This window comes from Lonchura striata, chromosome 3 (assembly GCF_050655825.1).
Source record: "Lonchura striata isolate lonStrDom1 chromosome 3, ASM5065582v1, whole genome shotgun sequence".
Lineage (NCBI taxonomy): Eukaryota > Metazoa > Chordata > Aves > Passeriformes > Estrildidae > Lonchura > Lonchura striata.
This window is the reverse complement of record NC_140705.1, coordinates 14465727-14492991: the sequence shown is the minus strand read 5'-3', so window position 1 is coordinate 14492991 and position 27265 is coordinate 14465727. Positions and strand designations below refer to the sequence as shown.

Here is a 27265-nt window from a genome sequence, read left to right as displayed (position 1 = left end):
CATGTGTTATAGATCAACAGCTACTTTTTCACTTTTTACGGCTTCCCAAAAATAAAGCATGCACACAAAATACAGAATAGCAGCTGTTTATGACTTTTTACACTGTAAGGAAATGAATTCCATTTTGAATTCCATTCCACATTTTTAGTTTTGGTTATGTTATTTTTGGAGGATGGAATAGTGGCATTCCAGCTAGTCTTTTTAAGATGCTTTCCCTGACTCTCAGTTCATGTTGCTGTATTTCTACTTTTAACTGAAAACACATTTTCATTTTTGATAATTTACACTGCAAGGGAGCTGTTTAGTAAACAAGTAAATTTTTCAATATTAATATGCTTTCATATTCAGACTATTTAGCAGCACACCAATGCAAAATTAATATCAAATTGCATAAAGCAACAATACCAGAGACCAAAAGAAAGTGCTTTTACAGGAAATCTGTTGCAAATTTCCTAAATAAGAGTAATAAATAGTCCACTATTTCATACACAGATATGTAGACTGCACAAGCTAGGAAATGTGATTGATTAGCATTATATTTCACTTGCTGCTAGTTTTTTAAACAATACTTACAGAGTGCAGAGAACAGTGATAACCTTTACTGTAAAAAAATGCATTTACAATCCAGCTAACAGTCTCCCATGGTTTGCTTTCTCAATGTATTACATGAAGCAGTCTAAATTGCTAACATATAAAACAAACAAAAAAAAATCAAGTTCTGAGCAGCCCAATCTCAATTTTGTAGCTAGGATTTCTCTTCAGAAACATAAACATATTTGAGTGTATTCCATCTATGTCCAAGGCATGGGAGGTGAGAAAAGAAAAGAATCATGCTGTTGAGTATAAAAGCAGAGTGTGAAAAAGTCTACTGGGGTTAAGTATTAACCTGATGCATTTTTCAGAACGACTGTACTATTTTTAACTGCTCTTTTTTGGCCACAGGTCAAAGTTTTCCAAGCAAAATACCAAAGTGAAAATGCTGGGAGCGAAGCCCAGAGGCAGCTCTCTCTGCTTTGGCCTAGGCAAAAACTTATCTGAATCCAGTCAGATATGTAGCACTGTTTCCCACCCCCCTCCATTGACTATGGCTGTCATTATGCCTCTGAACATGTACGAGAGGAGTAACACAGCACCACAGCCTCGGGAAGAACATTTTTCAGATGTTATAGGAAATTCCTATATTCTCCACACAGCACAGACATACATTCTGTTCAGTCAGTTCCTGTATTTTTGTCCAAACAGGACTGAGTCATTTGAACGCATAAAAAAAGACACAGTGTAAGTGCCTTGAGCAACTGTTACAAGGACTGGGACACATTGGAAATCTTGGGGCAGACAGGAGATGTACGATTTGAAGACCCCCAAGTTCAGTTCAAATACTAATAATTATAATACTAATAATATAATAATGACAACAACAATTATAACAATAATTATAATAATCTGTCTCTTGGCTTCCTTTCTAGAGTTCAGATGGTTAAATGAGAAAATCTAACCACTTTCACACTTTTTCACAAGGGCATAGATTTCTCTCTAAGGTAAACTGTATTTCATACACTCACGCGGAAAAATACTATTTGAAAAGGGACACAGACGAATCAATTTGCCCCAGTGAAAAATAAAAGTGAAGGGTCACTGGACCCTCCAGTTGCATTTCTCCCTTAGGCGTGTCCCCTTTTCCTGAATTACTTCCACACCACACAGCAACCTCAGCTTCACCAGGGGACGTTTCACAGGGGGCGAGGGATGGGCGCCCGGCAGCGCACACAAAGGCAGGTACTTCGGGGACGGACACGCTGAGATTCCCAGGCGCGAAAGCGAACGGTGTGAACGATGCTGGGAGGGAAAACAAAGCCCTTTCCTCTCCCTGGATCAGATCTCGGCAAGGACGTTTCTCGCTTTCCGCCAAATAAGATGTATCTGATCGGGGAGCGCTCGCTCTCTTCTCAGAGCGCCGTGCCCGTCCCCTCCTCAGCCCAGTCCTGAGGGCGCGGGCCGCTCCCGCCACCTCCCCGCTGCCGGTAGCCCGGCCGGGGGCGTGGAGACGATCTTCCGTCCTCCCCCAGGAAAGCACTTTCAGGACGCGGGAGCCCTTTCCTTCCTTCCCGTTCCCTCCCGCCCGCCTGAGGCGAGGGCAGCGCTCCCTTTGTTCCCCCGCCGAGCGCTTCCCCCAGGCGCGGCCGCCCCTTACCAGCAGGCTCTCCACGTTGACCGGGGAGCGCGGGTCGCGGATCATGGACTCCAGCTTCCTCTGGCGGCCCTCGAGCATCCCCGCCGCCGGCTCCAGCGCCTCGGCCGCCAGGGGAGCCGCCGACATCTTCCCCGCCGGCTGCTGGCTCATCCTCCGGCCCGCCTAGAGCCGGGCCCGCGGAGGGCACTGCGCGGGGCCGCCGGGCGGGCCTAGCGCGGCGGCGAGCCCGGGAAGGGCGGGGGCGGCGAGGCGGGAGCGGAGGGCAGCGCCGCCGGTGGCCGCCGCCCGGGCATGAAGGGCGAGGGAAAACGGCCGCCGCTCCGCCGGGCGCGGGAGAGGGAGGGGAGAGAGCTGGAAGGGAGGGACGGAGCGCTTCCCGCCGTGCCCCCGCCTCTCCCGCTCAGGGCGTCCCTCGGCGGCCGCCGCCTCACTGCCCGCTCCGCCGGGACATCGCTCCGAGGGCGGGGGGAGGCGGGGGGCGAAGGGGGAGCGGATCGCTCTGCAGCGCTCGCCGGCTGCTGGGGCGGGAGCCGCGATCCCCGCCAGCCTCGCTGCCCTCGCCGCTCTCCGCGCTGCGCCCGCCCCCGGCTCGGCGCGGCCTCCCCTACCCACAAGGCCCCGCTGCGAGCGGCGCATTGTTCGGCGCTGCTCCGCGCCCGGCGCATCCTGCGCTCGGCGGGCCTGGGCACCGCAGCCCTCAGGAGCAGGGCTGTGTGCGTTTCGGCACACGGGACCTCAGCCTGCCCGCGTGGCGTCAAGCACACAGAAACCGAAAAATATTTGAGAAGGTGGGAGAGTAGCACTTCCGACAGAGTAGCAGTGCTCACAGCGTGAATCGGAGATTCGTGGAATGGTTTCGGTTGGAAAGGACCTTAAATATCATCTAATTCCAAGCCCCCTGTCATGGGCAGTGACACCTTTCACTCGGCCAGATTGCTCAGGGCTCCATACAGCCTGGCCCTACCACGTCAGGGATGGGGCATCCACAATTTCCCTGGGCAGCATATTCCAGTGCCTCACTGCCCTCATGGTAAAGATTTTTCCCCCCCTCCATATCCAATCTAATCCTACACTCCTTGAGTTTGAAACCATTCCCTGTTGTTTTGTTGCTACATGGTCTCGTCAACAGCCTTGCCCTATCTTTTCTATAAATTCTCTTCAGGTATTGAAACGCCACAATAAGGTCACCCCAAAGCTTTCTCTTTTCCAGGCTGAGCAATCCAAAGAAGAGGTACTCCATCCCTCTCCTGTGTGTATATCCTACGTATAGGAGAGGGAGGAAGAAGAACTAGGCAGTGAGGAGCTGTGCTGGGTAAGGTGCAGGCCACCCTCATGCCCCCTGAGGAAGATGAACCTCCACACTGTGCTGGAGATGGGTACAGCCACTCTGCTGCACTTGGTGGCACTTTGAGGGGAAAGGCAAGAGAGGCTACAGCAGGGAAAGTGTCACTGATGCTTGAGCTGTGGCCGCAGGGATGCAGGTAGGGAGTTGGATGGTAGGGATGGGATGCTCCATGGAACGCCATGTGAGGTTGTGGCCAAACTATGGTTCCAGCAGCCCTGAGATGTGGCTCCTGGGCAGATGTTCTAGGGCAGAACAACAGAGACTGTGGAGGTGTCATTTGCTGAGGTGGAGGGACCTCAGGGAGGAAAGGTTAACATTTTATTGTGTTGACTTTCAGCTGATAGCTGGCTGGCAGTGAGCTGATGTCAGAAAAGTGGCTCAATATTTTAACTTTAAAGGAAGAGGAGAGAGAGTCAGAGAAGTAAATATGTGAGTCACTTGCATGGCTTTGAGCAAGATCACAGTCAGTGATAGTCTGAGTCAGGGCCCTGGTGCTAAACAACTCCCAACTTGAGGGAAGGTCTGCTCTGAATATCCACCCAAACCCCATAACTGGATCCTGCTTTTACAGTCCACTGAGTCAAAATCCTCAAGCCTGACAGAAACACACATACACGAGAACATTTTGAAAAGTCAATATGGGTGTTATCACTCACACTTTACAGTGAACCACATTGAGTTTGTGAGTTTTCTGAAGGAATTGGTGAAATCTGTTTGGGAGAGGCACTGGTTATTTATATCTTAGGACTACTTCATCTTCAAAACAGATTAGGATCTGCTTAACTGCAGCACCACCAAAAAAAAAAATCATGTAGTCGTCTAGAACATTTTACTTTGCTAGGAGATAAAAGAAGTGTAAGAATGAGTTGGGTTGCTACTAGGATTTTATGTGGATACTATCTGGACCATGAAGTTACACAGCCTTGCAAAACAACAGTTCAAAACTCTAAATTACCTAAAATAAACATGATTTCTTCACTTGCAGCCTATTCATTGGCTAATTTTTATATGTGGCACAACAAAAACGTTTTGGTTTTTTAAAGGATAAAATAGGTTTGCACAACAGACCACACGTGAGGAGCGTGTCTCTGGTGATCAATAAAGAGCTTGTGCTAAGTTCTGTTACTGCAAACAACAGTTTTGGGGTAATTTCAATGAACTCAGAGTTGGGCACCAGGTTATGTGATCATGTAAGCTCTTAGTTTCCTCTTGGCTCTAGGCAAGGTGCTTCTCTTCAGTTTTCTGATCTATAAGCTTTGTGAAAGCTGATGTTTAGTGAAGGTGATTTAATGGTATTGTTCAGGGTGCTATCTAAACAAAGGTAACAAAGAAAATCTTAAAGAAGTGTAACAGCCCTTTTTACATAGGAAAAAAATTGTGACTGTGACTTCAAAAGCAAGTGTGTAGAAATAATACCTTCTTGAAATTCTTGCCCAATAGATCTATTCTTCCACCCTTCAGGACATATCTGTTTACTGACTAAACAAGTTTTACTCTATTACAGGGACAAATTGACAACAGTAGTCAGCTGAATTCCTTTGTACAGCACAAATCCTCAAAAAAATCATCAGTAGAAGATTTATTGCTGGTTACAAGTGACTGAGTAACAAAAATAGTACTCAGAAAGTCAGATCCTTCTCCTTCTCTCCTTCTTTGCAAAAAAACACTGTTTTAACATGCTCTAGAGGAAAAATAACACCACCTTCTGTGGTCTTTCTACAGTTCCACCTTTTCTGCTTTCAGTGGTGTAAATCTCTCAGAGTATCACCTATTCCTACAATGACCATCTCAGGAAGAACTCTTCCTACTCACTCTGTATATGCTGGTTTTGAAGTCCCATGCAGTGAATTGTCAAATGCTATTTACTATGTTTTGTAAGGCAAAGTCCAAGCCTTTGAGTGTGCCTGCTGTAGCTTTAAGCATAGGAGTCTGCAGTAGTTGGAGTCTGCCTTCATCTCTCTGTTTGCTTCCTGAAATGCTGCTGAACTCTTCATATATCTACAGTCCAAATATGTTTTAGGTGTCCCAAGGCAGTAGGGAATTTGCTGTTGACCATTTTCATGACTGGCTACATTTATAGGTACAGATTTGTGAGAAGTTGGTACGTGGGGCTTATTGGTTAAAAGCCATCAGCTTCAGGCTGTTCCTTTAGGGTATTCCAAGGCCTCAAGCCTATTCAGGGAAAAGAGGGATTTGGCTTTGGACCTCAGGCATGCTTTCACTACTATTGCAAAAGGAGCAAAAGGAGACAAACTACCCATGCATACATCTAGTTTAAGAGAAGGGGCTGTGCTTTTAGCACTTGCTGCTGGATAAATAAGGCTTTTGCAAATCCTCTTTTCAGGCTCCGTATCTGCAAATATTTGAAGAACATAAGAGCACTCCTGACAGGGGAGTTGATTATCTTAACAGCTAAGTTCTCTAAAATTTAGGTTTAGCATCTCATGGATCTAGTCCATCTTTGTGTTTTGCATACATTAGAACAGACAGAAGAGCTAAGTGAGTTGCCAGAGATATCATGGACTATCTCAATCCAGTGACATGAATCAACTCGAACCCAAATGAGAATCAAATCGTGACAACAGAGTAAGAAGGACAAAACACCTATCAATAGTCCAAAAAATACAGCCTTTGAAAGCTGCTGAAAGTAAACCATGTCAGACTGCTACAGGAAAAGGTGCATAACTATCATCACTCGCTCAGGACGCTGCACTGACGTCGATCAGTGTTGTTATGGTGGAAATAGGACAAGTCATTTTTTAGATAATGAGGTCTTGAGACTCTGGAGGGCGTATCTAAAGATCATCATTCTACCTCCAGAAAATAATGTAGATTTATGTCATTAGTACAGGGGTTTATTTACTTTTATATTCATCAATATGAACTAGGGGTGAAAATGAATATAAGTTTATTGTGGATTTTGTTTGTTTGTTTGTTTTAATTTTCCTTTCTCACATGCTAGTGTTCAATCAGCCTGAGGGTTAAGAAATTATTTTTTCTGGATTAAAAATAAACTTCTTCGTTTTAGATTAATGAAAACAGACAGGAAGACAGGTACACAATGTGTGTATACAGGGGTTATGTTTTTGAAGGACTTGCAAAGTCAGCCACAATCTTTATCGTTGATATAATGGTTCCAGTGTTGTCTTGGGACAAATAGTACAGTTATGTAAAATCCACAGAAAAATAAAAAACAACATTGTTTAACATTCTTTCATTTAATTCATCTGTTGCATTGTAACTAGAGGCTTTAAATACAAGCAGCTTTTCAAACCCATGCATTTCCAAACCAGCCTCAGTAAGACTGACACTACCACATCAATTACTAGCACAGGCCAGCTATAAAATTACAAAACCACTCAGCCATCTGTATAATTAGATGCAAACCAAAGTAATCAAGCAAATGCTAAAGAAAATGTCTTCATCTGGTAAGCTTTGTAGGTAAAGGCCTATATCTACTGTTCTGCTTGGAAAGGCATGCACCTTTGTCTCTGAAAGCGTGCCAGGTAGCATCTTCCCATTTTTTCAAACAGCATATATAGGTGATAAATACAGAATTATTAGTTGGTATTCTCTTGCTGTGTTAAAGTCAGTATCTTAAGCACAAATACCAGAGAATCAAGAAAAGGAGGTGTGAATCGAAAGTGGCTGTGTAATGCCTGGGTGTGTCTGATAACAAAGGACTTGGTCTCTGCCTGGCTCTTAATTGCTTACATAATTCTCCCCAGCTAAATATCATTGCTTTTGTTAATAAGTTAGTTTCATAGTTTCTTGGATGCATTGGGAAGACAGAAGTGAAGCTGTAAATCTAGGTTAATTGAAATGCTTACGTGATGGTGATGTGCCAGATTCTCTGCTATAAGTCCCAGGAGGAAACTTGCAGTAAGTGTAGTTTGGAGACTAAGGACAAAGTGTCCTCGAGTTTCCCTTTGCTGCTTTGTGCATTTAGGTGAAGCTTATGGCTCTGTGGCCCATAGGTGTAAAATCACAGCAGTTTGAGAGACTGCTGTGATTTATGAAATCCTTGCTGTTATGCTGTCAGTGGGCTGTTTATACCTCACAGTACCTTGGAGCAGAGGAGGGTTTCTGCTGCTCTTCTTTCTGCTGTGAGCATTATCTCCAGCACTTCCTTTACATGACACATCGTAAATGTTGAAATATTGGAAATACGCAGGAGTAAAATGCTTCTGATCCTTTGGAAGTGCCGGCCAGAGCTTCTCAAAGCTGTCTCTGCCTCTTTTAATTTGACAAGGGGACTAGAGATTGATTCAGACATGTCACTTGCATGCCTGTAACAATCTCTTCTAGTGAACACATACCTGTAAAAACAAAAGCATTTCTGATAGTTTATTCTACATAAATTCTATATGTATTTAAGATCAAACATTCACAGTTATACAGCTGTTGAGTATTTTTTGAATTGTCATCTTGGAGTTTGGTGTAAGAACCACTGGAGGCACCTCATCAATCCTTCTTTTGATCTGCCCTTTTGCCATAAGTTTGCAGGAACTGGCTTGGAAAATGACAGTAAAACCCCAGGCACTGAACGCTCCCTGCAATTAGGGGGAAATGCCAGTAGAAGATGACTTGGATAAAGCAAGCTAAAAAAAGATGGTTAGTGTAGAGGTTCTGTGTGCATCTCTGAATACCCACATTATGTGTCTCTGCCATTACCACTGTCATTCCTGTGATCTGCTTTTCATCAAGACTTAGCTACTCTTAATTGTGGGGAAACCAAGCCAGTCCAGCTGATACCGGGGTGTAAACAACTACAGCTTCTGTGCCTGCTCTCAGGGAACTTGCAGGGGCTGTTAGATACGAATAAGAACAGTTGTGAGTGCATGAGTGAAAACACAGCTTCGCATATAAGGGTTTAGTCTCAGAAATGACATCCTTTGTATTTTTAACAGCATCAGAGGGAGGGAGGGAAGGAAGGAAAGAAGGAAGGAAGGAAGGAAGGAAGGAAGGAAGGAAGGAAGGAAGGAAGGAAGGAAGGAAGGAAGGAAGGAAGGAAGTTAGTTTACTGCTTGGAAAAAATATGACTTTTCTACCTATCCTTCTGTCCAACATGAACACTATGTTTAACTACTGTTTTTTCTAGACTTGGCTGTCAAATAATAAATGTGATTACTACCTGAAAAGGCTGACATAGAGATGATCTCAGTTTTCCCCAGTCTTTGGTGATGGGGGACAATATTAAAACGAAATACTACACATGGATAAGAAAAACGTATCTTGTAATACTTTAATTTTCCATGTTTATGGATAAGAAAAAATAAGGTATTACAGGAGGTAATTGCAACCAAATTGGAAGAAAACTTGAAAGATTTTGATGTGAGAAAGCTGAAGTTAGTGGAAATTATTAGGAGACATTTTCATGTACAATTTTTATAGGAGAATAAAACATTCTGAAGGTTATAATGCTATTCTCAAATTAAAAAGAACTCACTTCATGTAGGATAGCAATACCTTATGGGGTGAAATAGGGAGGTATGTATTAGTTGAATCCTTGAAGATTTGGATTGCTAGGAACTACAAGGACCAGTCCCGGTCCATCTTGCTTAACTTTTTGAAATTTGAACCTTTTTGTTTACCGGGATGTAATCCAGGACTATGCTGTTGATGCTGTTTGCATCAGACAACTTAGCAGAGAGTTGAGGGTTGGGATATTGCTCAGAAGATCTGGATCAGCTCAGTGATGAGAATGATAGAAACAGGACATTATTAAATGGTACAGTCTATAGAGGGAGTGTCCTTGGGGACTAGTAAGAAATTCTGATGTCATGTGGGAACTTACCACTTGGAAATAGCTGAGGAGAATTACTTAGGCTTGCATTAGCTAATGAAAATGTGGAATCAAAAATATATAAATTGTATTGTCAAATTTAACAAAGATAGTCAAGTGAGATAGGCTAGGGCAAGATCAAGTGAGAACACTGGGACATAAATAGTTCAATTCCTCTGATTGGAGAAGAGGAACTGAAAATGGGAATTTGGCAGAGATAAAAAGGAACAAAGCAGCCTGTTTTATGTGAGGGAGCTTGAATAACTCCATTTTCTAGATCCAGCAGAGAGGTGAATGAAAATATGGTGGTGTCTAAAGATACAACATCAACCAAGGAGTTTAAGAGTTGTACATTACAGAACAATGCTGGCAGAAGAGCATATGCAAGTAAACTGGCCACGAATAAGCACCGATGGGAAATAAGACTGTTTCTAGCTATTCACAATGTGGGGTTAGTACAACCTTCATCCAAGTAAAGGCAGCCAGAAAATACCTTCCTGCAGTGTATCAGTGCACTCTGAAAGGGCCATAAGATACGGTGTCTGGCACCACAAGGACCAGAGTCGGGAGCTTGCAATGTCATTTTCAGTTCTTATGTGGCTGCAGACATAAGGGTTTGTAAGAAGTATAGGGTAGTCTGGATGAAGGTTATCAAACTATTTCATGATCAGTTAAAGACTTGGTGGAAGTTGCATTTTTGTTCAAGAACTGCAGTGAATGTCATAAAAATCAGCACAGTGTGGACATAACTAAACTGGCTGATTTTCCTTGCTGAAACAAAAAACCTGAAGGTTATTTCTTTGTGTGAACCATTAAATGCTATGTTTTAATCCGATGTAGAATATTTGTTTTGGATTCTTGAAAGAATGTCATAGCATGGATATACTTAAGATTAGGAAATCCTATTTTGTCCAAGGGAACTCGAAGCAGAATTCTACTTCTTAAAAAGCTGTCCAAGGACTTGGTATCCATGAAGCAGGACAAAGGGGAAATTCTTCCTCACAATGAAGCTGCTGACCTGCACAAAGGCACCAAGTTTGTTGGGTCAGCAAAGGGGAGCATGAGAATCACAGCTTCCTACTCTGGGAACCAGCCTGCTCCTTTGGGAGGTGAGTCCCCATCCCTCGTAACTGCAACAAAATCAAAGTTGTCACAGGAAAGATTGAGCATAGTCCACCTCAACAGAGCCTCTGTTAAGGGGGGTCTCTGCTACCCAAGTAAATGCTCTGATCATCGAGCTGTTGGGTAATTGGGGACTTTCCTCCAACACAGTTTATCCCCTTCTCTATTTTTTTCCAGCCAAAACTATTCAGCAAATTTGAAGCAAATAGTTTAGACATGACTGAAACCACATTTTACGGGGAATTAACTATTAAAATAAATAAATAAATAAATCACCCAACTCTAACTATTACCTCTTTTAAAATCCATGATGCTTCTTTTCCATATAATTGAAACTTTTTTATTAGTAAATGTAATTAAAAGTAACAGTTTGACCCATCTACTCAACCAGGGAAATTGGGGCTCCTTACTTATGCTGTTCTGGAGTGCATAAGCTGTTTTATAGCACTTACAACTAATACTTATTTCTTCACTTTACTCATGTTTTCCTTTTTTTGCAGCCCCTTTCAACCTATCAGTTCCAGCTGATAGGAACTGATCTGATAGTTCCAATCAGATCATTGTAGGAGAGGGAACTCTTCCCTATTACATTCTCATGCTTTTCTAGTCAACTAATTTAAACTAATAAAAAAACACTTTCTGCAGTGACCCTTGTGCTAACTTGTTGATAGTTTAAATAAATTATGCAGTTCCACTAGATACAAGCTAAACTATTGGGATCAAATCAAATAAAAGGATATAACTAGATGTAGTTTTTAATAGTGTTAAAACTATTCAACCAGAACAAGGGGGCTTGGAATTAGATTATTGTCAAGGTCCTTTGTAACCTAAAGCATTCTATGAATCCATGACTCTATGATTTCTGGTCTGCTCTCTTGGACCTTATAGCCCTCCAAGCATTGCATCTCATCGTAGTGTCCAAATACTCTCCCTAGTCAGCCCTCTCATGCATCCGCTGCAGCATTTCTAAGGACTGTTGGTTGCCGTGCGCGATTTGCAGCTGGTCAGGAATGTGAAGTGGTGGTTTGCTTCAGAAGCCGTGGATGGAAGGATGGTTGTAGACATCCCTCTAGTGGCCCCGCAGCTGTGGCATCCCCGGACTCAGCAGGAGCAGATGTGCTCCTCTGTGCAGCTGGGTCCTCTGCGGGGCTGGGGAACTGTCTGACACACACAGATAAGAAATGGCAGATAATGTTGCCCTTTTTCCATTTCACAAAAGTTTCCCTGGAAACTCTGCACCAGTTCAGGGTGTTTAGAGTGCTTGTTTCACACAAGACTTGACAGTTGAAGGCAGAACCCATTTCACTGGCCACTGTAAAAAACAGATGTACTGGGAGGTGGTATGAGGAAAGGGTTAATCCTGTCTCTTAAGTTTTTTTACATGTCAGTTTATTTAACCTAGAGTGAGAACAACTTTGTCATCATTGAAAAAAAAGGCAAGTTATAGTTGAAGATTAATTAAATGTTTCGGATCTTCTTGTATCTTTAATACAAGACTGATAGAATACCAAAAGGGGAAAAAAAACCAAAAAACCCAATGTATATGTAAAATAAACATAAGGATCACTCATTTGTACATCTGTACACTTCACCTTCTCAACTGAAATTGTCAATAAGATGCTAATTATGTTTATGTGTTTGGAACATTTAATTTATTTTGCTTTTTAATTTGTTAAAGTGATGCAGCAGAAATGAGAGCTCTGGGATAGCATCTTTAAATTAGATAGTGAAGAAGTCTCCAGTACTGTCGTTGGAAAGGATGCTGTCCCAGGGCACCCACTGTGGTTACTTCATAGAGCACAGCAAATCTGGGGATTGCCCTTGCTGCTGCTGGACAAGCATCCCGTGGAGAGTCCTGGGGAAGCTGGCACACTCTTAGGAGTCACTGCAGAGCAGAACTGAACAGTCCCTCCTTTTTGCAAATGGGCACAGCACAGAGGAATGGTTTGTTCCAGATGCAGCAAGCTGCCTGACAGCAAAAGGATGTGGTGTTGAAAGGAGACACGGGTTTATATGTAAGTAAAACTGTCCTTAAAGGACAGCCCACCCTGAGATTTTTTCTGTATGGAAATAGAAACTACAGATATCATTCTTCCCATAATGGTAGTCCTGTATCTCTGTAATTCATCTGTACTACCAATATTACCACTGTGAATCCATTTTACTTTTAAATAAGAATTACCTATACAAAAGTATCATAGTGCAACAATTAAGTAAATTATACTTAGAGCTGAACCCAGGCCCATTTCAGAGTCATCATCTGCCATTAATAAAACCATGGCTGAATGAATATTTCTAGTTGAACCTCAGTTTTGTTAAATGGATTGGAAGCAATCAATTACACACACCACCATCCTGATAAGGTTTTGGTTTCAAAAGTGGTAAAAAACTTTTTAAGTTGAATTAAGGAGATTTTTTTCCCCCTTTAGCTCCATATCATTTTCCCTCCAAATATTAAACACGGCTTTGCAGACTTTCCTACTTATGCCGCAAAAATAGCTCCATGTGTCAATATAAGAGATGGGCAATTGGCATAAAGTCAGCAGAGAGAGCATAAATGCCTGAGAAGTTTTTAGGCAACATCTATGTAAATGATTGCTGTTGTCTTGTTTTCATTTCCAGGCAACTGATCCTCAGAGACACATACACAGAATACAGACAATAATATCTGGACAACCTTCCAATCCCTTCTTTCCAAGCAGTTTATACTTTCTCCATGTAACGAAACAGTATTTTACAGATTGGGAATAAAATATATATTGATTGGAAGATACTTGTTTCAAAGAGTCTAATCATCATCTAGTGTCACAAATTTAAAGCCTTTTTGAAAGAGGTAAGATTCCTGAGCTTCAACCTGCAGTAAATTTTTAATACAGTCTAGAGTATTTCAGATCAGGAGAAACACATAATTAATCAATAAATACACATTAATCCACATTTGCCTCTTCTGCTGCTCAGTGGCCCAGGGTTGTCAATGTTTTTTGAGTCAAAACTACTAATCTCTGCGTGGACACTAACAATGTGTCAATTTTGGCAATTTGAAAGACTGCATTTGTTTTTATCCCAAAGATAGAAAGCATTTGTTTATTCAAATCCGCAATTAAATCTTTTTATCTCAAAAGAAAGGCAATGCTAATGCTTTCACAGTACTTTGCTTTTACTTTGCTTTATTTTAACCTCTAATCACAGGAAGAATTAATCCTATATCTCTGTATTTCCATCATTAATATTTTCCCAGGATAGGATAATATTGCATAATTTCAAATGTGTTTGTTTTCTCTTCAGCTGAATAAATACAGAAATGACCTCTAGTAGCTTCTTGTCAGCCTGAAGACAATGTCACACACATTGCTGGGCAGTTAAGGCTGAAATTGTTTCTAAAACCAGAGAGATTTTTTTTCATGAGAAGTTATTTCTTACACAAATTTTTACTGGCATTGATTGTGAGAACATTGCTTGGTAAAAAGGTTCTCTGATGATCTGCAGCGAGTAGCATTATCAAGTAAATCACTGTTCTCAGCTCCTGCCTGAATTCTGTGCAACCTGCTTTAGTGTATAGTGTGGATATTGTTCTGGTTTTGTAGGTGTTTTAGGGATTGTGTAAAGATCACAACTAACTTCCGGGAAGCTTGATTTGATCCTTGAATACCCAGCTAGCAGCAGAGATTGGCCACAGCGCCCTGCAGACCAGGAGAGCTCCAAGGGTCACACTCTGGGCTGTGTGTATAGGGCCGTAAGAGCTGGCCTCAGTCAGAGTACTTTTCCATCCTGGCCACAATTCGGGTCGGTAACTTTCTTTGAAAGTTTGATAACAAAAATTTTATTCCACTTAGGTTGTTGTTCAGGCAACAAAAATAAATTTCCAAGGCTGTTCATTAAAACACAGGAGCTTGTTAGACAGCAGAAGTTCCTGGGAGAAGAGTGTTTCTGATAAGTTCAAGAGAAGCTCAGCCAGCTGTTGTTTGTAAAGGCTGAAGCCTAATGAACATTTCTGAGACCACAGTGTGGTTGGGGTGGGGAGAATGCACCCCCCCAGTGGCCGAATAGAAGTCAATAAAAGAGTTGCAATTTGATGAGCTTGTATCTTTGAAATTGCTGTTACAGCTTCTTGGATTGTCTTCTATAATCCCATCCCTTAATTTAGAGTGAATTGGAAACACCACCTCAATCGTGGATCACATGGTGAGGAGCTTCCATCAGCCCATGTCCACATGGTGGGTCTGGAGAGCACAGCTCCAGGCCCTCAGATCACCCACTGTCTGCCACGAAGGAAGGAACCAGGGCAGCCATACATGGACAGAACCATCTGCAAACATCATTAAATTTCCTTCGAAACAAAGATCCTGCTTTTCTACAAACGAGTACCCCAGTCCTTCAGTAAACATCTACAGACAGTGAGGAGCCTCGTCTCGATTTATATAACCTACAAAACCAAGTGTAGTTTATAGATTTTAACCTCAATGCAGTTCTCACAAATTACCCCAAGCAGATTCAGAAGTGGAACCAAAAATAGCAATTCATGTTCCTGATAAACCCTTCAGCAATTACTGAGGTCCCGGCAGGGTGCCAGGGCCAGCCCATGCCAGGATCATGGAACACAAGGGTTTAGAGCTTGCAGCCAGCCCCAGCACGCTGGCCAGCAGGTGAACCTTGCTACTGACAAGGACCAGCTGAAGTGACTTTTGAAATCAGTGTTTAATTATAGCTTATAAATGAGGCTCTTCAGACACACCAAAAAGATTCTTCAAACTGAAGAAAACTGCTGACTCAAATGCTTTACAACAGACAATAATTTGCAAGAATCTTCACTCTTTAAAAATCACATTATTTAAAACTGTAGTTCACATCTGAAAACTCTGACAAGTGACTTCCCACACCAAATAAGGGCTGAAATGGCAACCTGCAGTGCTTTTTCCGATAAGAATCAGCAAAACTTGGAATTTAAAAATTACAGATCCTGGCTGTTGCTATTGCTGATTAATGAATGCATTTAGATGCTTAGCCATTCTTACTGAAGGGAAAGCAGAAAGAATACTAGAAACTTTTAATTTATTGGAGTCCTCAAATAGCCAAGAGAGCTTCTTACATATACAAATGTACTGAAAATGCAGATATAGACTCAGCAAAAATAACAATCTCTCAAAAAAAAATCAAGCATTATTATACAAATTCAGAGTAAAGTCCTGTCACATTTACAAGTGACCTTGTAACTTGTAAGTTCGGCATCACTCCAGTATTCTTCAAGTCCAAGTTGAATCTTTTCAGCTAGTTAGTGCACTGAGCTTATACAGTACATTACTTTCCAGCATCACCAATGGGTAATACTGCACATAACCAAGTAGTAAAAGCAGTGGTTTAATCTTCAAAAGTCCATTCGTTCCACTGAAGGTGCACCATTAAAACCGTAGATGTATTTAATAAAATAGTAACAGTATAATTGTCATATTACAGCTTCTTCCATGTCACTGTGATGTGTGGCTAAAAACATTAATTATACTCCTGAAAAACAAATGAGTGAGGAAAAACAATCACTAGAAATTTGTTCAAAATGAAAAAGCCTAATGTTTCATTTAAATGAACTGTTCCGCTGTTTAAGACAGACTTCCTTAGCATTTTATACTCATTGTGTCAGCTGTGCCACATTATTTGTACTGTAGAACACAGAGCATTTAATTTCACTTCATCTGTCTGAAGTAGCTGTAGAGTTGATGGCTAGAACACGTAGAGGTTAATTAGCTTTGATGTTCTCACTTGTGAGTGGATGTATAGTTGCCAATACTGTGTGACCCAAGGACTTTGACTTCCTATTTAAAACCAAACCTGCCAACCCACTTCACCCCTACAGAAACCATATTGAGATGAAGTGATCACAGCATTTGTACAGTGACAGTTCAGTCCTTTAGCAATTCCAGTATACAAATTTGACAGCTTTATGGATATGAAAGATGGCAAATACAGACATAGTCCTTAAGTATTTTATGTATTTTTGCAAGCTGAGCCACAAAGACGTCACGATACTCAACTAAAGCTCTGCTGTATGTAAACTCCAGAAACTGGGAGGGACCAATTTAAGTAGTTATCAATCATTCTTCTGAAAATTGCTACAGTACTGTGGCATCACAAGATCCAGATCTAAGTGAATCACAGAATCTGACAGCAAGTGTTATCTGACAGCACCACGTAAAACAGATTTTCAATTTACACATAATTTAAAATGTATGTAGTTCCCAAGTGAATTGCAGCAATGGCAACCCAACATGTTTCATTAGACTATTTCATATTTTCGAAAGCTTATTTTATTTCTTTGCTGTACAGAGGCAGAAATGCAAACCATCTCAATAAATGTACATCAGTAACTACCTAGAAATGATACAAGTATGTACACAGAGCCCAATTATTTCACTTCAGTGTTGATACCATAGTTCATGTAGAGCTGGATGCAAACAGCACCCACACAGTGTAAGGCATAACTTACAGGATATTTACATCTTGTTCTTTATAGCAAAGACTTCCAATACACCAGTTCTTTGTTACACTTGTATTTGACAATCCTGCTTAGTAGTGCAGCCTCAGAACTGAAAAGTGCATTTCTTCATATTACACATTCTCATGCAGATTGTGGACCCTTCCAGAAATTGTTCTCCAACCTTAATTTTTGGAAGTAATTGATTATCTATGTTTTCTGTCAATTAAAATTATAATGTTTTCCCAAAGCTCTGTAGGTCACATGCAATTACAAAAACAAAGCTCTTAAACACAACTCCAGAAACAAGCCTTTTGCCTTGGGAACATAAGCAAGCCTGTGAAAGCACTCAACCAATCCACTGCTGGGTTTTTAAAACACTTAGTAACCTGAAATGTTCCAAAGTTTGCAGATCCAAGCAGTTTGAAAAAGCCCTATAACACAGATATTTACATTCTATATTAGATTTTTGTGTTGTAATCAATCTGGCATCTCAAATGGTTTTTTCTCTTCCATTGGAGATCTCACTTTAAAAGGAAAGTAAAAAAGGAATATGATTACTCTAATTGTATAAAATACAGTTCTGAGTTATTCTACAAGCAAAATGAATTAAAAAATGCCTAGGATGAAAAAGCCAACTCTTCCCTTCACCTATAAAGCAGCACTTCTAAAGATAATTTCTTTCTTTGTGTTCTGAGCTACTGCAATTCCTGCCACATTTATTTTTAAGCCACAACATCCTGCAGCACTAGGGTTCTTCAGAATCTCTATTCCATCCAATCTTGTTTTAGGAGATTAAAATACTATGTCCCCTCTTCTTTCTGCCCTCCCTTAGGGCAGGAATGAGCAGTAGAACAATCTTGTTTAAAAGGGCATCATAGCTCTCATGGCAGCAATCTCAGGTGAGCAGACTGTAGTGCAGCAGCTGAGAGCTGACACACGCTGCTCCATCCACAGAGTGCAGCTACAACAGGAAACCAGCAAAGGAAGGAAAAGGCCAGGGAGCAAGAGCGCCTTGCTCTGTGTGCACGTGCCTGACTCTCTGACTGCCTGTTGCTGTGAGGTAACACAACAGCACAGACTTCTCCTCCAGGCGTTTCCTATACTACCACACATCTTGGCCCACAATTTATGCTCAGAAATGTACACTTGTTCAACAGTACAGCTTACAACCTTATCAGAATATGATAATCTTAAACAAAAAAATACATGTGGATAAAAATGTAAAAGGATGATGTTACCTTCATCAGGATAAAATGATGTCTCAGTTTCACTAGTGACAGTATCCATATCTTCACAAGTTTTGGCACCTGTTTTTTCTTTTTCCACCTCACATAGATATACGTCAATGGGTCCTTTTGTGCTCTTCACATGTACTTCTATGTGATCCTATAAAAAAGTAACTTGTATATAATTAAAAGAATAAATCTTATACATTCTTTATCTATTTTTGCATGTATTTTAAAGACAATAGATTAAGAACAGAACAAATACAGAAATGATATAACTATTTAAAATTGTGTTACTGCTTCTACATAAATTATGACTATTACATGCATTTGCAGGCAATTATGCAGAATTAAGCTAACAAGCTTTCATTTTTAATGAATGTGCATTTAAGTATTTGTTTAGTCTTTCTATTGACCTTCAGATATACGACCAAGACTTACTTACATGTTTAGGAAGAGTAACAGAATTTAAAAACTTGACATAACAGTGCAATGAAACAGACAACAAACTGGAGCACACAGCTTTAACAAAATAGTAAAGCTTATTGCTTCTATTGCTTTCCTTCAGCAGACCTCACATTGCAAGACACAGAGCAAATAAATCTTAATGAACAATGGAGGAAATATTCAGTTCTAATGTACAACTTTTTAAATTCTGCCTTTTTATTACTTCAGGAGGCTTTTGGAGTTATATATTTCCCATCTACACTGGATGAGAGACAGCTCCTTTGACCAGGGAAACAACAGGAGATCTATACAGTGGATCTAACTCTTTTGGTTCTACTCATTTATTTCCTTTTCCCAAGATATCCCCACCTTTCTATCCACACAGCAAGGCAACTTCAATGACTATGCAATCGGGAAGATTATCAAAAATGCTTATGCAGAAAAGAAAATGGAATTAAAGTTCTGTTTGTTATCTTAGGCTGTCTTGCAGGATTTGCCCTCTCATAGCACCACCAACAGTGGGTTCCAAGTACACAGGTCCCACTGTGCAGCTGCAGCACTGCTGGGTGCAGGGGGCAAAGGTCTGGCTCCTCTGTGAGACAAGAATAGACCCTGTGTAGTGCACCATGGGGTGAGGACAGGGCACAGTGCCACTCCATGAAAAATCCCTCTAGATATAATCTACCAGAGCGACAAAATGTTTTCTTTTTCCAACCATACTGTACATTGCATCCTTTATTACAACTGTTCAATTCTCTCTAACAAAACAAGGTTAACTAAAGTTCTGATACATTTATGGCTTAGCAATTTAGGCAAAAAGAAAAATACAGCAAGTAAGCTTCCAAGACTATTATCCCTGCAGTACTGTTCAGTGCAACACAAGAACATTTAACTACCACTATCTGTATAACAGAGAAACTGCAAGTCAAGTAGTGCTGCAAAAAATCAAAATTAAAACTTTTGTTCCTTTAGAAGAAATATATAAAACTTACGTCTTTAGGAACTGGTATTTCCAAATTGGTTTCCTCTGGAGCTTTGATTGCAATCACAATCTGTTCCTGAAATGCCTGAATGCTTCGGATATCTTGGTACGTCACATAAGCTAGTGTATACATTGGTCAAGGATTATGTAAAGTCATTTGCTAATGGGCAGAAGCAAGAGTGTGATGTCAAGATATGCTGAGGCAGAATACAAATTTCAGAAAATTAATCAACAATTCAGCAGAGGTTAATATTAGCTTTGTAAAATCAAGTATCAACTAATGGTAGAAAAATACTTTTTCTATATTTCCAGGAAGGAAAAAAAGCTTTTAAAAATATATACAATGTTATTTATAAAAGAAACCTGAACAGTCTTCACAGATGTTGTCCTAAGTCTATAAAGCAGAAGGAATACTGTTCTTCAGGAATTGCATTCTGTTTTCTAATAGCATGGAAATAATTTCCTGAGACACTGTAGAACTATTTTCTTAACCAGTAAGGTGTAAAGAATATGAGCACATTTCATTGGCGCACATAACAACCTGCCAAACAAGAGAGCTAAATAATATTTTACTGTAACCCAAAGCCAAAAATCAATCTTTATGCCATATATTAAAATGAATCTCTTTTTAATTGTCAAAACCCATCTGAAAGTCAGAACTGCACTGGAATCTCTTTTAAGAGAGGAGTATTAGGACATAATATAATATATAATGGTATAATTATATCTCCTTGGTGACAGGCCACTGGGACTCCATTTTGAGTCCTCTCTGTCATCTCACTAAGCAGCTTGAGCTCACTGGTAGGTCAAAACCTGCCCCTGAGATGACTCAAATGGAGAGAACAGAGTGGTGGTCAGGGTGCTAAGACTACTGCCTCACTTTGTTCTTCTGCAGTGGAAAAGTCACATAAGCAGCACTCCTCTGAGGAAAGGCAAGACTGTCCATTATGCTGCAAAGCAGGGCACATGACTGGCATTCTCAAATGCAAAATAATCAAAAAGTTTGCTATTATAAAACTCATTACCAAGCAGTACTGCATACCTGTGGTATCAGCCTACACTTCTTACTAGATATGTATGTGCAACCAAAACCAAAACATGTTAAAATAATGCAAGAGTTGAAAGGATATTTAGCATTTTCTTCGTCATCTGTTAGTTCAAATATCTCATGAGCACAATCCTTGATTAATTCATCCAGAGCTTCTTCCATGGCTGATAAATCAGAAAGTTCATCTCTAAGGTTTTGTTGCTCTGGTGCTTTTCCAATAAGTTGGTCAAGATCCTTACCTCTAGAAGAATATGAAAATTGTCTAGCCTGTTTGTATAAATAAAAGCCTGTTTATTAAACATTAAGCATACTAACAGCAAACAGTAAGGAAGTCTGGCATCCTTTATTCTGCTGAAATATGCTTCCATGTACTTCTGTACTAGATACTTGTTAACATATTAGGTAATTCACACAGCATAAGGAAGGATACAGAACTTAAAATATTATCTACGAGAATTAAAGTTATAAACATTACTCAACACTGTTGGGATTTACTGTTTCAGAAACAAGAAGCTTCAAAGTCAACTCACATCCACTGGATATGATTCTTAGATCTTTTCTGAATCAAGTCAATGCCATCCAACACATTGGTGATGTCATACACTCTTCGTTTCCGTACTCCAAGTGTTGTTGCTACTTCATTTAAATCAAGGACACCGTCTGGAGCTTTTCTGAGAAGAGCCATAAATCTTCGTGTCAAAAGCACCAAGGATGCATCAAATCGAGGCCTTTTGACTTCCACAGTTTCTGTAAAGTTTTGGCAGAATATTTAGGGTAGGCTACTACATAAGCATGAAGTAAAAAAAGTGATAGTGAAAGTAACAATGAAGGTAGAAGTCTGGAAGCGGTGCAGTTTTTAATGCTTACATTGCAACAGCACCATAAAAAGCCTATGAACTACACAAACCTTCATTTGTTTGCAATGATTTTATCTAAATAGCAAGCATGCATTTTTGTGCTTTCAACATTCATGACTCCACACTGCTAGTATGGATATTAATAACTGAGTAACTGTATGTTCTAGAGGACATGGTATTGGATTACTGAACAAATACCAATGAAACCTTTGGTTAACTATGGACAGTGCTGAGGTGCTGCCAGAGAAATACAGCTCTATCTCTGCTGTATGACACTATTAGAGTATTTTTTTACATCTTTTTGGTCCAGTTTAATCAGCAGACCTGGCAAGTAACCATTAGGCATGGTTCAGGAATCATGGCTTCAGGACTGTTCCAGCCTGGAGAGGACCAATCTGTTCTGGAACTGAAGACCTTACTATGTAGACAAACTGTTTGCATTATCTGGTCTCAAGGCAAAAGAACTGGTCATTCCATTGTTTGATTTACTACTACAATAAAGATCTACAGCTACCCTGACACCCTGGTTTAAGAGATCACCGTGCTATGTGTATCCATTACCACCATATTTGCAGAAACAGCAGAAATCACTGATGAATAACTTGAGATTGTTATTTACGTATGCAAAAAGCACAAAAAAGTCATCTGCTTCTGAGGCACAGAAAGTCATGGTATGCACACATTCACTTAATGCCAGCCAATAAAGGATTGTCAAATTCTCCTGTTACTTGCCTTTTCTCCTGTAAAGCAAACCAGGTATTTCATCTGATCAACCTGTATCCCTGGGCAATATTCCAGTCTAACGCTTCAAGAAAAGGTGAGTGTGTAAACAAAGCACCCTAGACAACACTTTTACTTCAACCATCAGTATCTTCCCCAAGATGAATAAGATGCGCACTTTCACTAATAACGTATCACGCCCATTCCATGGCTGCAAGTTTGTGCACTCTGTAACATGAAGGGATGGGTTCAACAACTCCATTTTGGACTGTGTTACTGTGAAATGTGTGAAACAACTCAGCTGGTGAGAAAATACAACAAAAACCCCCCCAACACCCAGAAACTAACTTAAATTTATTTCCACATTTATTAACACCAGTTGAAATGCACCAGTTGCTAGTACATTGTTCCAATTTTCTATAACTCACTTTTCCTATGTATTATTTTTAATATAGCAGTGGGAAGGTATACTTAGAACAGATCTGAAGAGGAAAAACTATAAAGAATGTATTGCTTCACATCTGTTATTTCAGTCAGTGTTCAGCATCTTTCCTACTCTGTTGATATTAAATACAATTTCTAATTTGTCTACAGCATTGTACTCACATTGTAGAAAGGCACATACTGCAAGATTAATTTTCACACATGACACATAGCAACTTACTTTTCACAAGCTGTGTGTCTTTGTGCACATTCAGGTTGATCATTGATGCCTGAGGACATAAAAAGGTAAAAAAACAACTATCATAAAATGCTGTGTACAGGGGGAGCTTCTTCAGAAGAAATCATCAAATCTTCTTTAAACGTTACAGCCATCACAGCTCTGACAACTCAACAGCTATTACTGTGAAGATGTGCCACTAGATAGAAGGAATACATGTACCTTAATTCCTGCCAGAATTTTCAGCCCTTAAATCTCAGTAGAACTCACTCTGTTTTCAAAAACAGGAAACACCATTGAACTTGCTGATGCTCAGGCAAGCTGCAACCTCTCTTGCTTCTTTTATTTCAATTCATGGCCATTTCCTTTCAATCACCCATCATGTACAACTGTGAAATATCTGGTAACCTCTTAAAGTTCTTCACTTGCTTGCAAGCATGGAATGAAACTTGTCAGGGGAAGTTTAGGTTAGATATTAGGAAAATGGTTCTTCACCCAGAGGGTGGTTGGGTACTGGAACAAGCTCCCCAAGGAAGCAGTCACAGCAACAAGACTGCCGGAGTTCAAGAAGCTCTTGGACAATGCTCTCAGGAACATGGTGTGGTGTGACTTTTGGGATTGCCCTGTGCTGGCGTAGGAGTTGATGATGTTTATGGGTCCTTTCCAACTCAGGCGATGCTATGATTTTACTGAAGGGTGGCTGTGGCTTAACAAGTTCTCTCAGGAGTTTATTAACAGCCTTCCTGTACTAGTGGACCTAAATCAGGAACAGCATTCCAAGGGCAATCTAATATACTTTCAAATAAAGAAAAAGAATAATTTTCCTCAATTTACTGTTCTCCTGCTAAGACAGCCTCATATGCCTTAATGTCAGGACACAATGCAGGTGCACACTTAGCCCACTGTCCATGAAGAACCCCAGGTCCTCTCAATAGGGTGGTCCCCAGCCTGTACCACTGCAGGGTAAAGGCAAGGCTTTATCCTGATTTTCAACTTCCCAGGTTCATGAGGCGTTAGATGACTCCTTCCTCCAGCCTATAAACCTCACATCCTCCACCTAACAACAGGACAGACCTTAGGATAGACCCTGCCAGGCCACCAAAGCTGCTCTCACTCCCCTCCACAAGTGGTTAGGGAAGAGATGTAACAAGAAGTTTGTGAGTTGAGCTAAGGACCAGAAGAGATCACTCCCCAAATACCATCATGGGCAAAACAGACTTAACTTGAGAATATTATATTTATTACCAGTAAAATCAGAGAGGAATAATGAGAAATAAAACACATCTTAAGAAAACACCTTCCCCCCACCCCTCCCACCTTCCCAAGCTCTACCTCCTCCACACCAGCAGTGCAGGGAGATGGGAATGGGGGTTATGTCAGTTCATCAAATGTTGTTCCTGTGGCTGCTCAGGGTGGAGAGTCCTTCCTCTACTTCAGTGTGGAGTTCCCTCCCACAGAAGAAACCCTCCATTAACTTCTCCAGTATGAGTCCATCCCACAGAAACAGTTCACCAACTCTTTCAGTGTCCATCACTTTTCCTCAGGGTGCAGTCCTTCAGGCACAGCCTGCTCCAGTGTGGGTCTAGGGTCATGAGTCCTACCAGAAAGCCTGCTCCAGCATGGGCTCCACGGGTCCCTGCTCCAGCATGAGCTTCCCACAAGTTCACAGCCTCCTTTCAGGCATCCACCTGTTCAGCCTGGGTCTCATCCATGGGCTGCAGGTGGATCTCTGCATCCCCATGGTCCTCCATGGGCTGCTGCTGCTTCACCATGGGCTGCACCACAGGCTGCAGGGAGTCTCTGCAGAGCAGGCACCTGGAGCACCTCCTCCTCCTCTTTCTCCACTCACCTTGGTGTCTGCAGAGTTGTTCCTCTCACATATTCTCACTCCACTCTTCTCTGGCTGTAATTACAATTGTATAGTAACTTTTTTCCCTCTTCTTAAATATGTAATCACTGAGGCACTACTATTATCTCTGATTAACTCCGCCTTGGCCAGTGTTAGATCAATCTGGAGCTGCCTGGCATTAGCTCTGCAGGACATGGGGGAAATTTCTGTCAGCTTCTCACAGAAGCCACCCTGCAGGCCTCACCTACTATCAAAACCTGACCACAAAAACCCAATTCAAGGTATACAAGCCCAAGGTTTCCTTTGTCTGGGGTCCCTGTTCCAGCTGTTGTTAAGTTATTTTAAGAATCCACATGTCTAATACTCTGCTATGGGAAACCTGGGGTCAATTTGGTGAAGAGAGCTTGTCTGTGCAAGTGTGGGGGTGCTGCTGCAAAGGGGCCTCGGTCCCAGCTCAGGTGGTGTGAGAGTGACTGACAAAAGTGGCTCTTGCATGGTCAGACAGGGAAATTTCTTCAATATTGTGACCTTTGACATTCCTTGCTAGCTTCAACACTACTATTTTGACTTTCCAAGCATCACATCTGCATGTCCAAGCACTTCTTATTCTTGTTCTTTAGTCCTTCTTCTGTCCTGTCCTTTTTGCGATAAGTGTCACGATGAAACGTTTCTCCTTACTAATCTCCCATCTCTTCAGTTCCTCCAGCTTCCAAAGCTCACTCCCCAAAAATCTCAACCTACCTCTTGCCAGAATAAGCTGGAGCCTTGAAGACTGAGTAAGCTGGAATCCAGGTTCTGCACCTTACTACTAGCCTTCCTTAGTAGTAGGCTTGAAGGTCTTGAATATCCCACTGTTAAGAAAACTTCCCAGTCTGACCATTCATAAGACTCATGCTGCCACTGCTGGACCTGAAGCCCCTTCATGGTGGACTGCCTCAGTGTGCTACTGGGAGGCCCTCTTGACTCCCTACACACCACACTCATGCAGTCAGGCCATGTTTCCTCACTGGTTCAACCCCAGGTTTCCCACTGCAGAGTCTCGGATGTCTCTCCATAAAGCAATTTATTCAAGGTGCAGCAACACAGAAGCAGCCCAAGCTGGTACCTCCAAAGAGGGACACACAGCAAAGGAACCTCTAAGGTTTTATACCCTCATAGTCTACTCAGATAAATCTTGCTCTTCACTCCGAGTCCTCTGCTCCTGCTGTGTCTCCCCATGTGTCTCTCTTCGCCCACCTTAGCAGTGAGACCATCTCTGTTCCCTTTTGTTATCCCAAGGGTTGGGCAGTGCCTACACTAGATGTAATTCACACCCACTATTCCATGGCCATCACAGGCAAGGCTGTTAATGATTACCATATCGACCTCTCGGTTTATAAGAAGCTGATCAAGGAAATTATCACCCATCATACACTCATCTAAGTATCTACATGAAGAAGCTGTGCCAAACATAATTTGCTTCTTACAATCATCACTTAAATTAAAACTAAAAACTTACATTAATACTTACATCACCTAAAACCTTACATTAATTTTTTCATGGCTTTAATACTATCAAGTAACCTTTAGTCCAACTGACAAGATTAATTTTAAAAAAATAATACATTTAAAACATTTCACAAAATTAAAAGTATGCACCATCCAGATTAACTAAAACCATGTAACATTTAAAAAAAAAAACGTTTTATAAAATATGCTTTTTTGCTAACTACTTCATAGCATTGCTAAAGGTAATAGGGGCAGCTGCACGTAAGATGATCGCAGACATTAAGAGGAGAAAACACATTGTAGTCCCCTTTTCTCATAATTAGTTACAACATATTTAGCTCGATTAAGAGGCTGTAGGTAACACAGGCAAGAAAAACCATCCTTTTGCATTCTAGCGCCGTTCCCGGGAAGCCCACCCCAACGTCACGCGGGAGGGAAGCACCCAGCGCTCCATTCGGGTACCACGCTGCCGGGCCCGCCGCATCTTTCCCGCCCAGAGACGTAGGACGGGCTCCGGCCGCCTCCTCCAAGCCCGCGGCAGGAGCGCAGCTGCGGCGCCGTCCCGCCCTCTCCCCCGCCACGGGCAGCGCCTCCCGCCATGTACCTCACTCACACGCAGCATGTCCGCCTGCAGCGCCTTCAGGCGCTCCCATTTGTCGGGGCTGGCCATGTCCGCCCGGCCCCTCCTCCCCGCCCCGCGGCGAGGCGCTGGAGAAGGGAGAGCGCACTGACGGCCTCACACCGAAGCTCCGAAGCGCGGCCGGGCGCGGGGCGCCGCGGGGCTGCTCCCACCCTCATCGCTGCCCGTCATGGCCGCGGCTCCCGCCCGAGGCGGCCGCTGGGGCGGGAACGGGCGGGCCCCGCGCACGCGCCCTCCCCTCTGCGCCGCCGCCTTCTCCCTCCGTTACCCATCGGCCCCCGCGGCGCCTTCCCGCCCGGCCCGGCCCCGCCCCGCCTCAGCGAGCGCCGCGCTCCCCTCCTCCCCTCCTCTCCTCCTCTCCTCCTCTCCTTCTCCCCACCTCCCCTCCTCCCCTCCTCCCCGCCTCCTCTCCCGTCAGCCTGCCGGGCCGGCGGAGGA

General features: G+C 42.0%; 2 protein-coding genes across 19 annotated transcripts in view; both read right to left on the bottom strand.

Moving 5' to 3' along the window:
* The window catches only part of ROCK2 (Rho associated coiled-coil containing protein kinase 2), a 94435-nt gene extending 91781 nt beyond the window's left edge, over nt 1-2654 (bottom strand). For 4 of the 6 annotated variants that reach the window (XM_085576273.1, XM_085576276.1, XM_085576271.1 and 1 more), the window contains exon 1: nt 2192-2414. In XM_085576273.1, coding sequence (XP_085432399.1) covers nt 2192-2341 — 150 coding nt within the window. In that variant the 5' untranslated portion in view covers nt 2342-2414. Of the gene's footprint in view, nt 1-2191 lie in introns of all 6 variants that reach the window. The other 2 variants (XM_085576272.1, XM_085576275.1) reach the window with 1 other exon arrangement.
* A 4686-nt stretch (nt 2655-7340) lies between these two features.
* Nucleotides 7341-27020, bottom strand: E2F6 (E2F transcription factor 6). Of its 13 annotated transcripts, none has more exons than XM_085576283.1 (8): nt 26792-27020; nt 24700-24753; nt 22854-22902; nt 21143-21359; nt 20695-20853; nt 19575-19689; nt 18148-18295; nt 7341-7855 (listed from the first exon to the last, which is right to left on the bottom strand). In XM_085576283.1, exons 1-8 carry the CDS (start codon nt 26855-26857, stop codon nt 7776-7778), a joined length of 888 nt encoding a protein of 295 aa, XP_085432409.1. In that variant the 5' UTR covers nt 26858-27020; the 3' UTR covers nt 7341-7775. The 13 variants fall into 13 exon arrangements, with proteins under 13 accessions (XP_085432409.1, XP_085432410.1, XP_085432413.1 ...); XM_085576284.1 differs by having other exon boundaries at nt 26801-27020; XM_085576285.1 differs by lacking the exon at nt 7341-7855 and adding an exon at nt 15476-17433.
* Nucleotides 27021-27265: the final 245 nt, after the last annotated feature.

What these genes read in the sequence shown, in the direction of transcription:
- E2F6 (XM_085576283.1), bottom strand. Translation starts at nt 26,857, where the DNA reads ATGGCCAGCCCCGACAAATGGGAGCGCCTGAAGGCGCTGCAGGCGGAC. An exon ending in GATGACGAAGAAAATGCTAA is followed by an intron (nt 19,690 to 20,694) that starts ATATCCTTTCAA and finishes ACCAATGTATAC; the next exon opens with ACTAGCTTATGTGACGTACC. An exon ending in AAATACCAGTTCCTAAAGAC is followed by an intron (nt 18,296 to 19,574) that starts GTAAGTTTTATA and finishes ACTTTTTTATAG; the next exon opens with GATCACATAGAAGTACATGT.